This window comes from Dysidea avara, chromosome 15 (assembly GCF_963678975.1).
Source record: "Dysidea avara chromosome 15, odDysAvar1.4, whole genome shotgun sequence".
Taxonomy (NCBI): domain Eukaryota; kingdom Metazoa; phylum Porifera; class Demospongiae; order Dictyoceratida; family Dysideidae; genus Dysidea; species Dysidea avara.
The window spans coordinates 10,608,494-10,628,538 of record NC_089286.1 but is presented as its reverse complement, the minus strand read 5'-3'; the positions used below and the strand labels follow the sequence as shown (position 1 = coordinate 10,628,538).

At 38.7% G+C, this 20,045-nt stretch overlaps 2 protein-coding genes and 1 long non-coding RNA gene across 3 annotated transcripts; 2 read left to right on the top strand and 1 right to left on the bottom strand.

Annotated features, from left to right (window-relative positions):
- The first annotated feature begins 2,568 nt into the window (after positions 1-2,568).
- Positions 2,569-14,894, top strand: LOC136245883 (uncharacterized). Its single transcript, XM_066037341.1, has 8 exons — positions 2,569-2,626; positions 2,907-2,950; positions 6,467-6,589; positions 8,261-8,718; positions 13,213-13,634; positions 13,685-13,831; positions 13,881-14,819; positions 14,865-14,894. Exons 5-8 carry the CDS (start codon positions 13,443-13,445, stop codon positions 14,892-14,894), a joined length of 1,308 nt encoding a protein of 435 aa, XP_065893413.1. The 5' UTR covers positions 2,569-2,626; positions 2,907-2,950; positions 6,467-6,589; positions 8,261-8,718; positions 13,213-13,442.
- Positions 8,395-18,626, bottom strand: LOC136246009 (uncharacterized). The gene is made up of 2 exons (XR_010696205.1): positions 18,496-18,626; positions 8,395-8,657 (listed from the first exon to the last, which is right to left on the bottom strand). It is a non-coding gene; the product is annotated as an uncharacterized lncRNA (long non-coding RNA).
- LOC136246000 (ATP-dependent DNA helicase RecQ-like) lies at positions 15,235-16,846 on the top strand. The gene is made up of 3 exons (XM_066037459.1): positions 15,235-16,241; positions 16,288-16,570; positions 16,619-16,846. The coding sequence occupies exons 1-3, from the start codon at positions 16,061-16,063 to the stop codon at positions 16,698-16,700; spliced, it is 546 nt and encodes a 181-aa protein (XP_065893531.1). The 5' UTR covers positions 15,235-16,060; the 3' UTR covers positions 16,701-16,846.
- Positions 18,627-20,045: the final 1,419 nt, after the last annotated feature.

Below are 20,045 nucleotides of genomic sequence, written 5' to 3'. Positions count from 1 at the left end.
TTCGATTGGCCCTGCACAATCACTGCAACAGTGTTTGATTCTGGCCAGGAACACTAACATCAATACTTTAATACAGTGTGTGTGTTTATCATTGTTGTTTGAAAAATGGATAAAAGTAACAAGATGTGTCATAAGTCCTTGAACTTTTTGTTTTCAGATGGAAACACCCCTAACTTGTCAGTTTCTTCTTGTCAAATATTCCATTACACATGCAAAGCCATACAAGATCATATTCAGAGTAGGTTTTCTGGTGTGCGCTGCTTGTTGCTAATAAAATCTGTTCTCTTATTAAACTCAGTATAGGCCAGGAAACTTCATCTGTGCTGAAGACTTTGTTGCAAGATGGTTTTTCGCTCCATTATTATTGTACATGGGCGGGTTACCCAAGATAATAGAGCAACCACGTAAACACTTTAATAATGCAGTCAAGTGTATCTGATAACACATTGCATTGAATTTGACAGCTATTAAAGGCATTAGTAGTGTAAATTCTAGCTCATATTAGGAGACTCTGTATGTACATTGTAATTTGATCCATTTCATGTGTGTACTGAAACATTGACTTCATTACTATGTATATTCAAAATTGCTATCAATAGAACAAATCCATTATTGGATGGATTAATAAAAAGTACACAAACTAGATGAATAAAAAATTGAAAGTTTTAATGGGAGAATTAGAGATTGCCAAAAAAGTCATGAAACAAGAAGGGATCACTGGGTGGTAATGTAAACCATTCAAATTGATGGAGGATGTAACTAAAATCTATGGCAGAGTCAAAATAGGGATTTGTGGTTTACTTTACCACCTCAGTGATCCCTTCTTGTTTCATGGCTTTTTTCAGCGATCCATATTCACCTTTTAAAAATTTTTTATTCATCTAGTATATGTACATAGAGTGGTTAGTTACATGGTGCATGTACATAAATGAAGTGTATTCTGTCCCAGTGGAACCTGACTTGATGTGTCTAAACGAGTGGTTGATAATTATATAAAGACAGGTTCCACTATACAGGAAGACATTGTCTCAATACTTCGTATGTTTGTTTACAATTATTCCACTATAGACCACTCCCAGTCAGGAGCAGTTATTGTCAGCCATCTTGTCATTGTATACTGAGTACCTGATGATTAGTGGGGATCACCAGACTACTACAGCGGATCATGTGATCTCAATATTACATATTATACTAAGTTAGTTTTGTGCTCTTTATAGGCACTACCTGAATTGAAGACACTGGGTAAAACACAGTGGGTAGAACCACCAGATCTGAGGACCAGATCATGTGTACTACGAAGCGCTAACTAATTGTTGATCACTGTTACTGTTGACTATCATGACTGCCACACATCATCAAGTCGTAATTACTCCATAATGACAGCGTTTTTCGAATAGTGCATTGTAAACAGCAAACTAAGTAGAACTGTATTGAGGTGCTCCTTACTGTACTTTTTGTACAGAGACTATTCAGCTCACGTTAAATATCTTCAGTACTTGTGTAATATCATCACATGTACACATGGGCTTGTCTTGTTCAAGATGCAAATTTTATAGAAAAAAAAATTTAGAAGTTGCAAACTGCTGTTACTTGGTACAAAACTAGTGTTGCACCAATAATCAGTTGGAAAATGTGTAAGCCAATTATTAGCTAAGTGTAGGTTATTGCACAAATCCAGGTAGTCTCGCGCAGCCAGACCACTATTTCTCCCCACGGCGCTTATCGATTAGATATTATAAGCGCCAGCTCGAGCAGGCGCTTATAATATCTAATCGATAAGCGCCGTGGGGAGAAATAGTTGTCTGGCTGCGCGAGACTAAAATCCAGGTACAATAATCACCGAGGGCAAAGCCCGAGATGATTATGTGCCATTCCGAAGTAGCGAAGATACCGTGGATTTGGGCAATAACCAATTTAGATTATGGTTCGTACGGCTCTGGTCACTGCCAATAATGGCAGCTTCCTGATTGAATTAGTGTTAAAACAACTCACTGGTAGGCTTCCTAGATGAATACGATCATCTCTATTATCCAGTGATGTTTTCTTCACACACTAGCGATGATTTCTGATGGCTGTTGTGACTGGAATCCAGCAAAACATGTGACGCACGTGACAAATAATTTTGTCACAGGTATCTAACCAGTTTAGATACCTACCCCCGGGTATCTATTGGATTTTAAATATCTCATTAACGACCAAACTTCAAAGCATACTATGCGTACCATAGTCTATTGGTAATGAAGGAGAAATACTTACCCGATTAGCCAAAACCGACAATCAATCAGTACGATGGCAATGAACGTGTGACAGTGAACGCAGTGGTATTATGTTGTAATTGTTTTATAACTGTTTAGGCTTGCTTGTCTGCAAAAAAAGTTGTTGCAAGGCTATGGCAGGCTGTATATATTTATTTGCCACCCATGCAATTATTCAATTCCCTGTGCAAATAATTATTTAGTATGTGTACAAGTAGTACTGTATGATAGTGTAGTTGATGTTTCAAATGTGATGTTGATCTTCTGATATTGTAGGACACTCTCGTGCACATTATGTGAATGTGGTACTACAAATTTTCACCTGATAAACTACCTCAGTGTTCCCTACCAGTATTGTTATCACTTTACAAGTGAGAGTACCGTGTGTGTACTTGTGTGTGTGTGTATGCGTGCATGCATGTGTGTGTGTGTGCATCTTCGTGCTCACATGTGTGTTTACAACAAGTATTAAAGTTTTGTTGTATTTATGTGTACCTTTTTGTGTGCAATGTACTATGTGCTCACAACAATCATGTAACTGTTAATAGATCACTTGTTACTGTTAATAGATCACTTGTTACAACACATGACATGTATTTGTACTATTGACCAGTGTAAACATGTTGTAATCATCTTCCTCCATGTTCACAGGTATGTAATAGACAAGACATCAGTTCTCCAGATGGATTATCATTGTTATGTCAAGTAAGAACATTTCAGTGTATGTTCTATTAGAGTATTTTATTGCTACAAGTACTTGTGTTGTTGTATTATGTGCAATGTCAAACAATAATCAAACCCTTAGCCTTAGCCATTATCAAGTTATGTTTCTCTGAAGGCATCGGTCACTCAGGCAGTTAGGCAGTCAGTCAGTGAGTAGAAATGCCACCAAATAAATTTTTTTTTAAAATTGTAACAACAGGTCCTACTAAAGGCACTTTTGCACTAGGTCATACCTAACCATGCACAATAAAGGTATTGTAAAGTAGCTGGTTTCCAGTCTTTTTTTTTTTTTTGCAAGAAAGTGCAAACCTCCATGATCCTTAATATACAGTTGTTTTTTAGTATTAGTATTAGTGATTTAGGATACATAGGCAATGCCTGTATATGATCCTATTCTATAGCTAGCAAAATAAAATCAAACATAATTTAAATTAGTTACCAGTCATGATCGATAGTAAACATTTGTGAGGAGAAGTGTTGATCCAGTAGGTTTTTAAAACTGTTGATAGATTGGGCTGCAATCACATTCTCTGGTAAATTGTTCCATACATTAATGCTCCTTACTGCAAAAAAGTTTGATCTTGGCCGGGTGACAGCACGTGGTTTAAAAAATTTGTTTGCGTGGCCCCTGGTAGAACTGCATGTATTGGTAGAAAAGAAGTCAGATAGCTCGAGTCCAATGTCATTATAAATCATTCGATAAATAAGAATCATGTCACCTCGTAAGCAACGATACTGCAGGGATGGCAAACCTAATATTGATAAACGTTCTGAGTACGGTAGATCATTAAAGTTAAACAAATACTTGGTAAACCGTCGTTGCACACTTTCAATTGATTGTTGATCAAGGATATAATATGGCCCCCAAATAGCATTACCATATTCAATGATCGGTCTCACCAATGACTTATAAAGGCTAAGAAACATTGTCTTATCAGTGAAATTGAAGGACTTCCGTATAATAGCCAATGTACGGTTTGCTTTCGTAACAACAGAATCAGCGTGCTCATGAAACTTTAGTTGGTTATCGACAATAACGCCCAAGTCCTTGATGGAGTCATTCGGAGAAATCTGGATTCCATTTATGCTGTAACTGCCATAGTTATGTGGTTTGCCGAAATGCAATAGATGGATTTTTTGAGGGGGTGGTGGCCTCAAACCTGGGATTGATAATCGGAGTCTTAAGCTCCAAGAGAGCATGAAGGCGGAATTTGCCTGCCTCTTCCGAGGGGTGTGGCTTTATTGGAATCTAAGAGAGACTTCGTGGGTTGTGCCTCAGGAATGATGTCGAAGTTAAGGTCAATCAATAACTCTTCCTCCAATGTTATGTCATTGATGTCAAATAATTGCTAGCTCATCCTACTTTGGGAGTGAAAGTATAAAGACACTTTGTTCTGGAGGGATGGTAGTGTGTGTGTGACGATATTGAACTACACAATATATCATATTGAGGTAAATTATGGAGCCACAATAATATCATCTAAACAATATAATCGCTGATATCACCTATATTGCCTAATTACATCTGGCTAGTGGTTGTGTTTCTTGCATTTGCTATATACCTACAAGGAAAGGTAATTTGATTATGGGCAAATTCCAGCTGTTGTCTGGCACCATTTCACATTCTATGATATAATATGATGTTATGTAATGTTACTAGTCTCACTGCTTGACAAATTTAATTATACTTATCAATATTTAATCATATTGTGAATATAAACTTGTCAATATATCAAATAGCATCATTTTCAGTATTGCCCAGGGTAGTGTGTGCATGTGCATGTGTGTGAATTGAGTGTTTAATTTTTGTGTATTTCAATGTATATTTCTGTGTAAAGATTTAGTGGAAACTAATTAAAGTCTATGCAAGTACACAGAAAAATTTGGAATTTTCAACTAGAGTAGGGACCGTAACACATCAATAAAAAGTATTGAAACAAGCTGGAGTAGTGCACGTTATTAAATCACAGTAAAACAATAAGAAGTGTTATATCCCTACTGTGCATTTCCATTATGGTATCTTGAGCACAGTAGGGATATAACACTTCTTATTGTTTTACTGTGATATAATATCATGCACTACTCCAGCTTGTTTCAGTACTTTTCATCAATGTGTTATGGTCCCTACTCTAGTTGAAAATTCCAATTTTTTCTGTGTACTTGTTTGTTAACTTTTTTTGTAAATAAATTATTATGACTGGTGAACCCACGTATACCACATCTGAAATGGCACCGCACGCCCCAATTATCGTCTGAAAAGTGAAGTATCCATTACGCTTCGTTGTCAGCTATGTTCAACCCGTTACGCAGCATTTTGAATCAAGAACTGTTCGAAAAGTACCTCTGTAATCCATGCATACCGAAAGAAAGAAATGGTGCTGCACGTCCCAGTTATATCAATTATCGTCTGAAAAGTGAAGTAACCATTACGCTTCGTTGTCGGCTATGTTCAACCAGTTACAAGGCAGTACAAATCAAGAACTGCTTGAAAAGCACCTCTGATATCAAAATAGCCACTATGACAAATATGGACGATTTCCGTTACGAATGGAAGCCATCACATGCTATCGTTAAATCGACACTTTTTGCTGTCAGCAAAGATGAATGGGATACAAAGGAGGACACTGGTAAGTCCATGAAGAATGCATTGTACGTATGTACTGCGGTATGCCAGAAGGCACCTGTTGGGCCGAAGCGATGTCGAACAGTGAAAAAATCAAGCCTGTAGCCTTAGCCGTTATCGAGTTACACTTGTCTGAAGGCATCAGTCAGTTACTCAGTCAGTCAGTAGAAAATTCCATTAAATAAATTATTTTTAAAATTTCGTAGCAACTTGTTGAAAGCGTTTCGGGTCGATCTGAAAGCTTGTTTGGGCTTAGTTTCACCTAACCAATACTGCCTCATCGTCGTTAGGGGAAAATTGAGGCTGTTTTTTTGGGTGATATTATTTTGTGGGCCACGCCTACTCCTTTGTGGTCCCTGCTATACAGTAACTATCGTACTGTATGATGACAGAAGTGGCCATCAAGCTGCTTAGGGAACGTGAGACTGTGACATCGTAAAATTTTGATATAGACATCTAAGGAGAGGGAACTTATGAACTACTGCTCAGATGTGGTGAGAGTTAACAAGGGAAAATTCTTGGGGAATTTTAGTGATGTGGAAACTACTGAAATTGATAATCAGGGCACTGATCCATGGCCCCATTTGAAACAAAACTTTAAAATTAGCACACATATCCACCTTGATAATCGGGGCACTTGTTCATGGTCCTATATGTATTAGTGTAGACCTCTGAAATCAGAACACGGACAACTTGATAACACTACAGTATTGTTTAATCTCAAGATGTATATTATTCTATATAGTTCCACTGTAGTGCTGTCATGTCCTTGTCAGCACATTGGTTTTTTTCACTTAACTGTTTACATATGGCAATGTCAGAATTGTTATAAACAATGAGTGCACTATACTTTTCATTAATATAGCTAGACTTATGAGAACTCTTCCTAGTGCTAAAGTAATGCATTGAAACTATGTAACACCAGATGATGATGTGTGACAAGGTTCAGAGATGGAGCAAAAATCGACCTAGACATGTCACTGCCAAGGTATGATATCTTTATATTTAATTAATGGGCCCTTTTAATTAAACCACCTCGTAATAGTGAACATGTTGAGTAGGCTCTACACTTAACCCTAAAATCCGCACGTGCCGATATATCAGTGTTTTTTATAAAGCTTGAAATACGCACAATTATTACTATTGGATGAATGCGTGATGGGTTGTAAACCGGCAGTATATGAAGCTTGTCTAACTACATTAGTCCAAAAACCACTTAGCACTGGAAAATATATTTATTGGGTTACTTAGACAACGATGAATAGTCGTTGTAACAACATTTACTCACTTGTTACATATGATGCACTGAAGATTGATGTCTGGTTTCCCCTACCTCGTGAACGCATGGTCTGGTAGCCATTTTTAAAAATGTGTGACTCACGTGAGCTTTATATGCCGTGATTCTCCAATGAATGATGAAGCTACTAGTGTTTATTTGATACAGTGAACTGGGACAGAGTTATGGTCCATTTCTGAAGGTATGCAATGGCATGCGTGTTTTAATTGTGTACACGTTGTTTCTTGGCGTTCTGGCCTCATGCTTTTATCAAAGGGTAAATCCCTAGGTACCGTTTTATTCCTTATTACATCACGAATATAATAGCAAAAATTGTGTAGCAGTATCTTTCTTAATTCAATAGCTACAAGGTTTTGTTTGAGCCAATTTATCGGCGTATGTGTTTTCAGTGCATTGTTCCTAAAAATTACATGCGGGTTTAAGGGTTAACTAAGCATACTTGAATAAGACCACCTCATTGTAGTGCATGACCATGTCAAGTAGACCCCAGAGAGAAAAGAGTACTTCAAGACCTCATTAATAAGGCCACCTGATCATGTCAAGTAGGTCCCAACCTATAGCGGTTTGGTTGTTCGTGACTACGTTGCCAATGGAATTTTAGCAGCAAATATGCATTCTACAAAGAGTCAACTTCATTGGCTATTGCTGCAGATGTGCAATGTAGTTGTGGACAATCATCCTAAAGATCATTTGTGACCAGTTGAACAAAAGTGGTTTTTTTTTGGGAGGTGGGGTTGGCAAAATTCTATTATTACTATTGATATAAACTGAGTAAAAAAGTATGCATGTCTCATGAAAATTTTGTGCACGATTTAATTGCTTTGAAATGCAGCTGAAATCAAAAAAGTCTGGACTTGCTTGTTCAGGAAGCATAAGAAAATCTGTGTCATGTTCATTCAGTTAGGTACATGATTATGAGTAAATTACAGGTGCTTAATTAATTGATCATAACTCATGGCTGAAACAAGCTATAAGATGGGACTTGGCTCAATCTGTTCATAAACTAGCAAATCCATCAAGGTATATATATATATAGTGCTTTTTCTATTTTTTTTTGTGTACACTAAACATAAGGCTATTCTAACAAAGAAATGACAATGGTAATTTTATTCTACTGCATCATAAATAACCACCCAAACTAACTCCAAGACTATGGCTAAAACTTAGGCTGTCCACTCCTTTGTTACTATCAATAACAGAAGCAGTAAAATGGAATTTGAGGAATGTATGAAAATGATAGACTTTGATCAGCTGGTCACATTTTAGTGACCATACCACAGACGTACTTCATAAGTTTGGTCCCAAATGTGGTTTCACTACTCATTGTAACAGTGGGTTTATGTACACAACTATATTTCCCAGCTCAGAAGACAAGACACCACCATGAAGTGCTGAGACTCTCCAACTACCAGTTCACTCTTCATTACCTCAACTGGAAGGGACTCTGTGCAATTTTTACAGTTTGACACTCTCATTTTTATGCTATAAACTCTTGGTTGTATGCACATGGTATCCATTAATGTACAAAAGAACTATAACACTGTACCACACAGAATTATTATAATCTCATAAACCCTTTTAATATGACACTAATATAATATTTTAATTTGTTTTAAGTTTGAAAGCTTTGGATACTTCAAGTGTTCTTCTCTTGTTGTTGTTATAGCCATTCATTTCAAACAGATTCATGTGTGACAAGTCATGACGTCTCCATTTCACCTGTACACTAATACCTAACCATCAGGAATCCACTGGAACACTAAATTAAGTACAAGGAAATTATCTACTGCTGACACAAGTTGTGTACATACCTCTTAGGGGTGGGTGATACCTAACAATATAATGCCTCGGTATTGATGTGCTTTAATACTAATATAAGTACCTACTAGTGTTGCACCGATAACCAGATCGGTTATCGGAAAAACCATATATCGGCTGTGTTTTTTGTATATCGGCTGTGTTTTTTGTATATCGGTATCAGATCGGCACCACGATTTAAAAAGCAACAGATACAGATATATGTATATATTTGGAAATAAATGTTCATATGCATCAAATGATGTTTACAAATGCATTGAGTTGCATTTTCAATATTGTTATTACTACTTCTGTGTACTGTCAGCTGTTGTTGTAGCAATGCTACCACTATAAACAAGCTAAATTGGCCCTTCGCGATCAAACTACTAGTAAAAATTGCTACAAAATAGACATGTTGTGCTATATCGGGTCAGCTACGTTTATTGGCTTGAAATATTATCTAATATCGGTTATCGGAATATCGACAAAATCTCATATCAGTGCAACACTAGTACCTATGCTTGCAAGTCAAGCTGTACAAAATGTTTACAAGGTAAAATGAGGCCATGGCAAAGTTTGGTGGCATTAATTTATCTACATTCTCAATTTCAGTTGTATGTTCAGTACTGAATATCACTTGTTCCAGGAATATTGGTATTACATGAACCCTTAGTACCTGCTCTGAAAAGTAACTACAATGTATTTCATAGTATGGCACATTACATATAGTTACCACACAGGGCTGCCCAGAGAAATTGAGGGGTTCAGGGCCCAGGGACAAGGAGGTTTCCATTCTGAATCACAACTTCACACAAGCTGTATAAGTTGAAGACCAAAAAAAAAAAAAAAAAGGTCATTACATACTGACAATGACAATAGCTACTTCTCACCAACCATATCTCTTTATTTATAAGCTTGCTACACTGCTCCTCTGAAGAATACTGTTAGAGTATCTAGATCTGACTGCTCTATTAGAGTATATCGATCTTTTAAACAGGTATTCAGGGGGCCCTTGATGGAGCGTCCTGGGGCCCGGAGCAAAATTCCCCAGTTCCCCCCCCCCCCCCCCCCCCTGTGGGCAGCCCTGTTACCACATACAACCATCCTGTGGTAGGCGTAATAGCCACTACAATACAAGTACAGTGAATCAGGTCACTGTATGTTAAGGTCATGCACCTGTCTAAACTGGCCATTGAATATGTCTAAGCCTTTTGGTCTAACCTAATGCAGCCACTTGTTTAGCAAGATCACTAGGTCATCTGTCTAAATTGACCATTGCAATAATGTGTCAGTGTACTAAGTGACTTGTTAATATAGCCACCTGCTTAATAAGGTCAGGAAACTGGCCCAATGGAAACCGAGGTTTTACTGTATCCAATACATCATCACTGTGCCAGCTGGTAAACGGTGCCATACTTGCATTCTAAATAAAGCATGGATAGGTTTAATGTACAAATCCAGGAGGGTTGGACAAGACCACATGCACTATGAAGCACTAACAAAAATGTTTTAACTAGACAGATGCAAACAGCATCGTGGGGCGAGCCTGAACATACTTAATGGGAGTATACATAGCAGCAATAGTGGTCATATACAAATCTGATAACACAACGTAAAGCATAAGTAAGCAAACAAAATTATTATGTAGAAAAATCAATGTTATTGTTGTGTGACTGATTCATTATTTTACATACTAATTCTGCCTTCTCTGCTGCAAGATTGTGTCCCTTTGCCGAGCATATCTTGTTCTGAGTATTCTCTGTTTCTCCTTCGTCTTTCTTCAGCTTCTTCTGGTGTTTCTCGGTCCCTTCTCAATCTGTACAGCTGTCTCCTTCTTCTAAGCCATTCTTCTGTATTCATTTAGCCAACCTTAGGTGATTTTCATATTCACGCGCTGATACACGTGTTTCATACGCTGTAATCTACGTCGTATATTTCTCCGTGACATGGTCGATGAGACGAACATATATGGAAGTGCTGTAATCTACTTCGTATATTTCTCCGTGACATGGTCGATGAGACGAACATATATGGAAGTGCTGTAATCTACGTCGTATATTTCTCCGTGACATGGTCGATGAGACGAACATATATGGAAGTGCTGTAATCTACGTCGTATATTTCTCCGTGACATGGTCGATGAGACGAACATATATGGAAGTGCTGTAATCTACATCGTATATTTCTCCGTGGCATGGTCGATGAGACGAACATATATGGAAGTGCTGTGATTTACGCCGTTTATTTCACGGTAAGTCCGTTTATTTCAGGGTCTCTTTCCGATTTCTTCTGTAGTTTTTTGGGCATGGTCGCTGAGACGAAAGTTACGTGGGCGACTCGCTAGTGTGGGACTCGCTCAGGCTCGCCCCAATTAAATGTAGTAGTACCACCTGTTGAAAGTAATAGATCACACAACAATGGTTGTATTGTAATCATTGATGATCACTGTTACTATGTGAAAGTCGTGACCGCCACACATTGTCATTACTATAAGTCTGATTACTCCATACCGGCAGCATTTTTTCCAATCATGATTCACACCACTGCAAACAACAAACTAAGTAGAACTAAAATGTGTCGAGCCCCTTCTTCTTTGTACAGAGACTAGTTAGCTCACTTGAAATACTTTTAGTACTTGTGCAATACTACATGATCAAGTGGACTTGTCCTACTGCCCCTGCTATAAATCAAACAAGCACCCTTTGCTAGTGTTATTTAATATTTATGAAAGGATTTTAGGGATAACCAATAATCTGAAGTAACAACACAGAAGTGACGATACAACACATGTGAAAAAATATTGGCCATCTAATGGTATGGTAGCATCGTAATAATAGCAACTCCCAGCCATAACAAAGCCACGGTACTAAATGTTGAGGTGAACATGGCAGTGATTCAAGTAGACTACATAAGGGGCATCACATGCCACCAGGCTACAAAAATTACGTGGAGTATATATATACTAGCATTTGTAAAATGTTCATACCTACTATAATTCAAGTAGTTAAGCCCCTCGCTATACCAACTCACAAGTGGACCTGTTTCAAAATTTTGTGATAAAATAGATGACACTTTCATCAGAAAGCAGACTGGCTACAGTCTTACTATTCTAGTATGTAAGTCACTCTACACCTGTAGGTAATGGAAACATGTAATATTTCCAGAACCTGGCTGTACAAATGCTAAAAGTTTTTACCATGTGTTTCAATTGAATGCCACAACTGTGATGTCACATGCAATTGCTCTATGTATTTCCAAATTTACAAAGCACCAGTGACTATTATGTCAGACTCTTAAACACAATACTAGCAGTATTTGTGTATACCCCTGCACTATAAGCAAGGGGTGTTACACACACTATGTTATAAGCACAGGTGCACATTGGAAAATAGGGCTGGGGCAGTCGAAATTTAAGAAATATTTAAAGTCACAGGTCAAACACTGAAAAAATCTTCAAGTCACAGGTCACGGTGAAATTTTGTCTGGTCAAGACTTTGACCATGATCACAGATTAACCTACAACAAGTGCCTGAGTAACACACCCTTATAAGTGTGCTATAATCAATACAGCAGCCTACCAGCAACAGAGATCATAGTCTCGCGTGGCCATACCGCTTTTTTTCCTTTTTTGAGTGATGGTCGGCAGAAAAAAAGGGTTTGGTGAAACTCCAATAGCTGTTTGGTTCTGACTACTCCCCAGTTTTTGGGGATGTTGATTGGTGAAGATGACGAAGAAAGGAGTACTAACGAGGTGCGAATGACGCATTGCAGATCCTGCCACATAGTGTCGTCATCTTCGCGCACATGCTTGTCAGACTAGTCAGTAAAGACTGATAGCGCCACGAGGACGTTCAAAGTGATACGAAGATGAGCCTTCAGGAGGTAATAATTTTGATTTACGTTGTCGTTTGTATGATTATTGAACTTTGTTTGTTTGAAAGGCCCAGGCTTTGTTTTTGAAATGCTGCTGTATTTGTGCTTGTAATCTCAGCAAAAGCAAAGGGAAAAACCATAGGAGAAAGCTTACATCGTGTAATGAAGAGTTCTCTAAGCTTCAAGAATGTTTTCTGGAGATTTGCAACGTGAATATCCATGATTGTAATGAATTTAGGGATGATTCTGTCGTCTGCTATGGATGCTTACAAGTTTTGAAGAAACTGAGAAGGAAACAGCAGAATTGAAACAGCAATTATCAGTTTCACTCCAGAGATTTGTGAGCAATGTTGGAAGCTCCCATAAACGTACTGTGCCACCAGACTCACAGACCGAAAAGATTAAGCAGTCAACCTAAACGAATCACAAATCCATCAAAAGTTTCAGTATGTCGAAGCCTTAATAATATTACCTCATATCAATTATTTACAGAAATATTACATTTGTAGTGTACTGTATACTGCAAACTTTTATTGTCTGTTTGTATTTAAATGGCCACAAGGAAGTGAACTATCATTTCTTATTTGTGTTCATGTAGCTGATGTATTGGCTTAAGCATTGCTTTGAATTGTTCTACACAATAGGTGCTGATTGGAGACAAGCGATATGATATGACACCAACTCGACTGTCACCAGTGAAAAGGATCACAAGACGAAATTATGTTTCCTTCAGTACTACAGTTGTAAAGCTACATTCTGCCAAATTATCAAATCACTCAGCTTGATTATCAGGAGAGAATTTAAAAACTTATGCTCAGATCAACATTCATCCATATTGAGAGGCAATCCCGAGAGCATCAAGACGTTTTCTTGGATGCAAATATGGGATGAAATACAAAAACATGTGCCAACTTTAGTATCCCTGTTAACAGCTATTACTCCAGCAAACTGCCAGCCATTAGTGTGTACAATAGTTTCTATGCTGTTGAAGAGGAGACATCAAAGAATGGGATTGCTGCAAAAAATAATATCATCACTATTATATGTGAACGGAGTCCATAAGCAGGTGATTAAATAAGCAATATTGTGGTTTATGAATTATAATTTTTTGGGCAGATATACAAATGCTTGCAACCACTGATGTTATGCCAATCACACAAGGGCATACTTAATGTGATTGATGGCACTGTGAAAGGTTATGACGACCTTCCTAAATTATGGCACAGTGATTTGATAGAACGAATACAGCCTGAGCAAGCACAGGTACCATTGCAATATCATTTTTGTGTTATTGTAATACTTTTCTGCATAGAATTCAGATATTCATAACTTGCTCTATCCTGGGTTTTTTGAGTCGTCGGATAGTGAAAGTGACACTTCTGTCGTTTCACCTCCATACAGCTCTCTCAGTGACAGTGACTCATACAGTCTGAGTCAAAGTCAGATTGATTTGTTATTTGATGATGGTGAGGATGAGCAGGCTGATGAGCCAGCTAACATAGCTCCACCTACCATTGGCGACACAGCAGAACTGCCCAGTTTGGGAGATCTGTCAGCTACAATTGAAGAACTGTCTGCGACACTTATGGACATTTCTTCTAGTGTTCCCCAAACAAGTACTGACTTACCTACCATTGGCGAGTTGTCAGCTACTATACAGGAATTGTCTGTTGCTATTTCGCAGATATCTAGTAATGGTGATGCTTTGGCATTCTATCATTCTCAGCCAGTCAGCTTACCTCCAGTTGGCCCACAACCGGTCAATTTGACTCCAGTCAGCTTACAAGTCAGCTCAGATCCAGTCAACTTACAAGTCAGCTCAGATCCAGTCAACGTACAAGTCAGCTCAGATCCAGCCAACTTACAAGTCAGCTCAGATCCAGTCAACTTACAAGTCAGCTCAGATCCAGTCAACTTACAAGTCAGCTCAGATCCAGCCAACTTACAAGTCAGTTCAGATCCAGTCAACTTACTAGTCAGCTCAGATCCAGTCAATTCACATCCGGTCAGCCAACAACCTCAGAAGTGGTCAGGATTCAAACTAGTAGGGGACAACATCGACAAAAATTTTCGACGATCGTTTTATCGTCACAATAGGCAAACCATTTCTATGCATGCCTTTCACATGTATGCTGTCAAAGACCGGATAGACCTATCATCACTGTCAGATATTGCACCTTCTGATGCTAAGGTTGACATCACTAAACTTTTAATCCACCAAACTGATATTGATGGACTTAAATCACAAGTGGTTAGTAATAGCATGTTACAACTAATATTATTCTGTTAATCTTAGGTTCCTACTGGAGCTTTTCAACGAAATTAAAATAAACTAGACGAAATGTGTGAAATAATGGAGAAGCTACATGAATCCGTTCCAGCTACAAATGTAAAGGAGTATTATGACCTGTTTGATGATGGGTGTTTAATGGAAGTGGAAGAAGAAACGTTTCACCAAATATTGTTTGGAGGGGACCAACTCACCGTGGCAAGAGCTAGAGGAAGTCGTATCATTCGGTGTGACCATGTCACCAGTATAACCTCCAGAAGGGATCGTTTAGAGGGATTGTTGCCGGTTGTTGAAGACCGGCATGCATAGCAATGCTTACTTAAAGTAACGGATACTCCATGAAAACATGACACCAATGTTGTATTTTTATAGGCTATATGGAAACATCTTTACAAGAAATCATCTTCATCTAATATGTGCACCTTAGCACAATTGAAGATCTTATTGAACCATGGAGCATCTTTAGACCCAGACGATAATATGAAAGGCTGTGAAGACTTTTTAACAGTAGTGTTATACGCTCAAGTCAATGCTGCTGCAGAAAAACTGTTGTCGGAAAAGTCTTATGAAAATGTTGAAGATTTGTCCAAGGCCATAGTGCAGAACTACATTTGCTTCGATCCCATGAAGAAGGTTGACAGAGGTGACAAGGTGCACTTATATGCCACTCAACTCATGACCCTTCTACTCTTTTGGCATGCATTTAATGATGCTGTTAAAGAAGGTGACGGTGACAGGGTTATTGATTATTGGAAATATTTACTGGTAATTTTTCGGGTGAAGGGGCACAGAAATTGTTGTAAGGAGGCTATAATGATGTTATCACAGTACCACTGTTTACTGTCTGATCATATGGCAGCTCAATTAAAATGGTCAAGGTTTGTTAACACTCAAGGAAGAACTGGGAAAAACGTTTCATGTGATCTACATTTTGAGCATCTCAATAAGCGATTGAAAGGCTTGATTACTGGTTTAAGGTCCAATGCTGCTAGCAAGTCGGAAGACTCAATTTATCCCTGTAATGCTATTAATAGAGCAGCAGGGATGTTGATTGGTGAAGATAACGAAGAAAGGCGTACTAACGAGGTGCGAATGATGCATTGCAGATCCTGCCACATAGTGTCGTCATCTTCGTGCACATGCTTGTCAGACTAGTCAGTAAAGACTGATAGCACCATGAGGACGTTCAAAGTGATACGAAGATGAGCCTTCTGAAGATGATAGAAGATGCATCGCGTCAGATTAAACTGTGTTTAAAAGAGAAGCAAGTAGAAGCAATCCAGAGCTTTTTATCGGGACATGACATCTTCGTATCTCTCCCAACTGGATATGGGAAATCGGTAATATACGCCATCCTGCCACTGATATTTGGTAGAATTCGAGGTAGGGTTCAAGTGTTGGTAGCAGTGTGAATATAAAAGCCCTAAAGGAAAGCAAGGAAGCATAATTGTGTGTATCAGCCCGTTGACTGCCATTATGATGGATCAGCAAACCAAATTTCAGAACATGGGTATTAGTGCTGAGTTCGTAGGAGAAGGACAAAAAGATCCTACAGCATGGAGAAGAGTATTTAATGGAGAAGTTCAGTTGGTGTATATAAGCCCTGAAAACATTCTTTGCAATCCCCATTACCGCCATGTGCTTAGATCAGGGACGTATAAAGAAAATTTGGTTGATGTTGTAGTGGATGAAGCACACTGTGTCAAGACCTGGTAAGTAAATGTGCAATGTTTACTAAATTGTGTTATATTTTTATACAGGGGGATCAGTTCCGAACAGCTTATGCCTCTCTGGGTGATCTGTGTAGCATTATACCAAGCGATGTCAATTTTATGGCTCTAACAGCCACTGCCACTCATGCAACATTTGAGATTGTAAAAGAAAGGCTGTCATTACGTAATCCGATTGTTATAGGAGTGTCTCCTAACAGACCTGATATTTTTCTTTCACTTGTATCTTCCATGGAGTTGGATATGCTAGTAGACACTTTGTGCAGTGGTTTGAAGTAGGAGAGAATAGATATTCCTAAAACTTAGGTGTTTTGTAGGAGCTGCCCAGATTGTGTTGATAACTTCGTATTCTGATAGCTACCATGGCATTTAGCATGGGAATTGATATACCAGATATTCGCCAAGTGTATCATTGGGGAGCTCCAAGTGATTTAGAGCAATACCTACAAGAAAGTGGTAGGGCTGGCAGAGACAGGAAAGTGTCTCGGGCTGTTTTAATAAATAGCAAAGGGTATTCTCATGTTTCAAAGCCAATGAAAGAATACTGCGAAAACAAGGACAACTGCAGGCGTAAAGAACTATTAAGCTCATTTATCATGTATCAACACACAGAAACTGTAAAGTGTACTTGTTGTGATGTTTGTTTATTGTCTTGTACTTGTAAAGAATGTAAAAACTGATAAATCAATCCATGTCAGATACAGGTATGTAAAACAATTTATAGTCTATGAGTTTTGATTCGCTCTGTTATCCAATCTTTAAGATGATTAGTGGGGCACTGTTGTAATATAGCATTAAAATAGCAAAATTTAGAGTGTCTTCGTGCAGAGAAGTTGTTAAAAACTTTGACTTCTTTCAATACTTCTTATACAATTTCAATGTCCTTCGTAAAACTGGGAGGGTTGTGTACAATGGCTTCTCCTCTGGTTTCACTTTGTTCCTTAAAGTTGCTACAAATGTGATGTAACACACCAATTGACCACAAAAACTGGGGAGTAGTCAGAGCCAAACGGCTATTGGAGTTTCACCAGACCTTTTTTTTCTGCTGACCATCACTCAAAAAAGGAAAAAAAGTGGTCTGGCCATGCGAGACTACAGAGATCATGATAGTATGTAGTCAATGTTTCCAGGGGCTTAAGTGTCCAGCCTTTATGGATTAATACTTGTGTACTTACAATGTAACAAAGTACAGAGAGATTAAATAGTGACTGGTGCTCTGATTGGTGCATTTATTCACGTACTGCAAAGGAGTGACACACAGGCACTCACTGTAGGTAGATCTGCGACTGCAGTCAAAGTCTAAGTCAAAGATCAAGGCCACCAAATTCGTGCCAAGTAAACGGTCTAGGGTGAAAATTTCCAACCCACAATCGAAAAGTACTGAAACATCATTGCTAGGTCACCGGTCAAAGATTGAAAAAGGCTCTTAGTCACAGGTCAAAGCGAAATTTCGTTGGGTCAAGACTTTTACTGCAGTAGTAGATCTACCTACAGTGAGTGTCTGTGTGTCACCCCTAGTCTTGCGTAGCCAGATCGCTACTTTTCTTTTTGTGTGGGCGTTTGGAAAGGTAGGGTCTGGTACACCTGCATTAAGAATTCTGTGTAACGTTCCACTGCAGTCAGGGTGAATGTTGATTGCTGCTGATTGGCGAAGCCCTAAACTTCTTAGACCTGCAAAAGCGTCACGTGCCCATGGCTTTTGCAGGTCTAAGAAGTGTAGGGCTTCGCCAATCTGCAGCAATCAACATTCACCCTGACTGCAGTGGAACGTTACACAGAATTCTTAATGCAGGTGTATCAGACCCTACTATTCCAAACGCCCACACAAAAGAAAAGTAGCGGTCTGGCTACGCAAGACTATGTCACCCCCTTGTACTGTGTCAGTCTCTGTGTGTGTGAAATCTCACCTTGATGATCTTCGTCATTATTCACCAGTAACAATCACGTGTTTACGTCTGAGCTGGGCAGGCTAAGTAGCTACAGCAGTCCTAGCAACACCACTGACTCCATAGAGCATGAATAGTTTCGTGCACGTGGCGCAAGTACGCATAAAGTGAAGTTTCCGGTAACGTCATTTTGTAGTTAAATAGTGATCACGTGATCCGTAGGATTTCTACGCCATTTTTCTTAAATCTCGAGGAACTATCAGTTGAATTAATTACCACATCAAATAACTATCAAGGAGTGGCAAGAAGGTGTCGGTGGCAGTTGCCAATGTTTGGGACAGCTCAGCTCAAACTATTTGTATTGTCCTCGGTATTGTCGTGGCAAAGAAGTAGGCCTATGTTGTATCATAGTTGTAAAGTTTAGTATATCTACGTATGGTTGTTTAGCTAATGAATACTGTATTATTGTGCCTACATACGGGTTAACTTACGACAAGGCCGAAGGGGTGGTATACAATAGTCCTGTAGAACCCGGGATCAAGGTTTTTGATCCACGAAAATATATCTTGATCACTTGATTTCGCCTTAAAAATAGCCTTGATTGTTTGATAATTTGCCACATATTTTCGTAAATTATCGTTTTGTTGCTGTTGATCGCTTGATTCTGTGCTAATTTATCTCTTGATCGCTTGATTTGATTTTGATCCTGGTCGCAGATGGTTCTACAGGACTATGGACCTTATCCGCAATGACGTCAAATTGTTAAATGGCGGCCGATAGTGTGGACACTTTGTACAGGGGTATTGGGAGAGATGGCAGTTCGCTATGTTAAGGTGGCGGTTACCTGACAATTTCCGGTTTGAAGGATATTTTTAAAATTCAGCTGTGAACACATTTGTAGAGCTACGCAAAAGCAAACACCGTTACATCGTAAACCAGCTCTTCTTCTACCTACATGATGATTTGTACGACCATTAGATGCTGAACTATAACACTATAGAGCCGATTGTAAGAGCATGCAAAAATATTTTCAGTGTCAGTTTACGCAAAGCTTGTTGCACATTATGGCGAAGTAAAACGTGTAATCTATTCTTTAGCAGCAAAAGCAGGGCGCAATCAACGCAACTTCAGCCTATTCCAGGTTGAAACACAGCTATGGGATTTTAAAACCCTATTGGCCACCACGAAGGGACCTAAAACCTGCTGTAACATTGACAGGCAGTACAAAAATCTTTTTTTCTCGACATGCGGCCCTGCTACAATAACCAATCGCTTATTTTACACTAATACAGAGGTCTCCCTCACTAGTATACAAGAAAAAACTGATGCAGAAAGTTGTTCTAATACTTTAGCATACCATACAAAACCACAAATGACGTATGCCGCCTAAATTTCGCGCGAACCACCCGAATCCCCGTGAACAAAGCTTCTAAATTACTCTACTTACTTTAGTGAATGTCTTCTTTAATAATACTCGCACAATAGTAACAAATTTCCTCTTGTTACAAGGCAATGGGTCTTAGTACGTGCAGCTGCCATTTTAATTATTACATAAACACTAATCACATGAT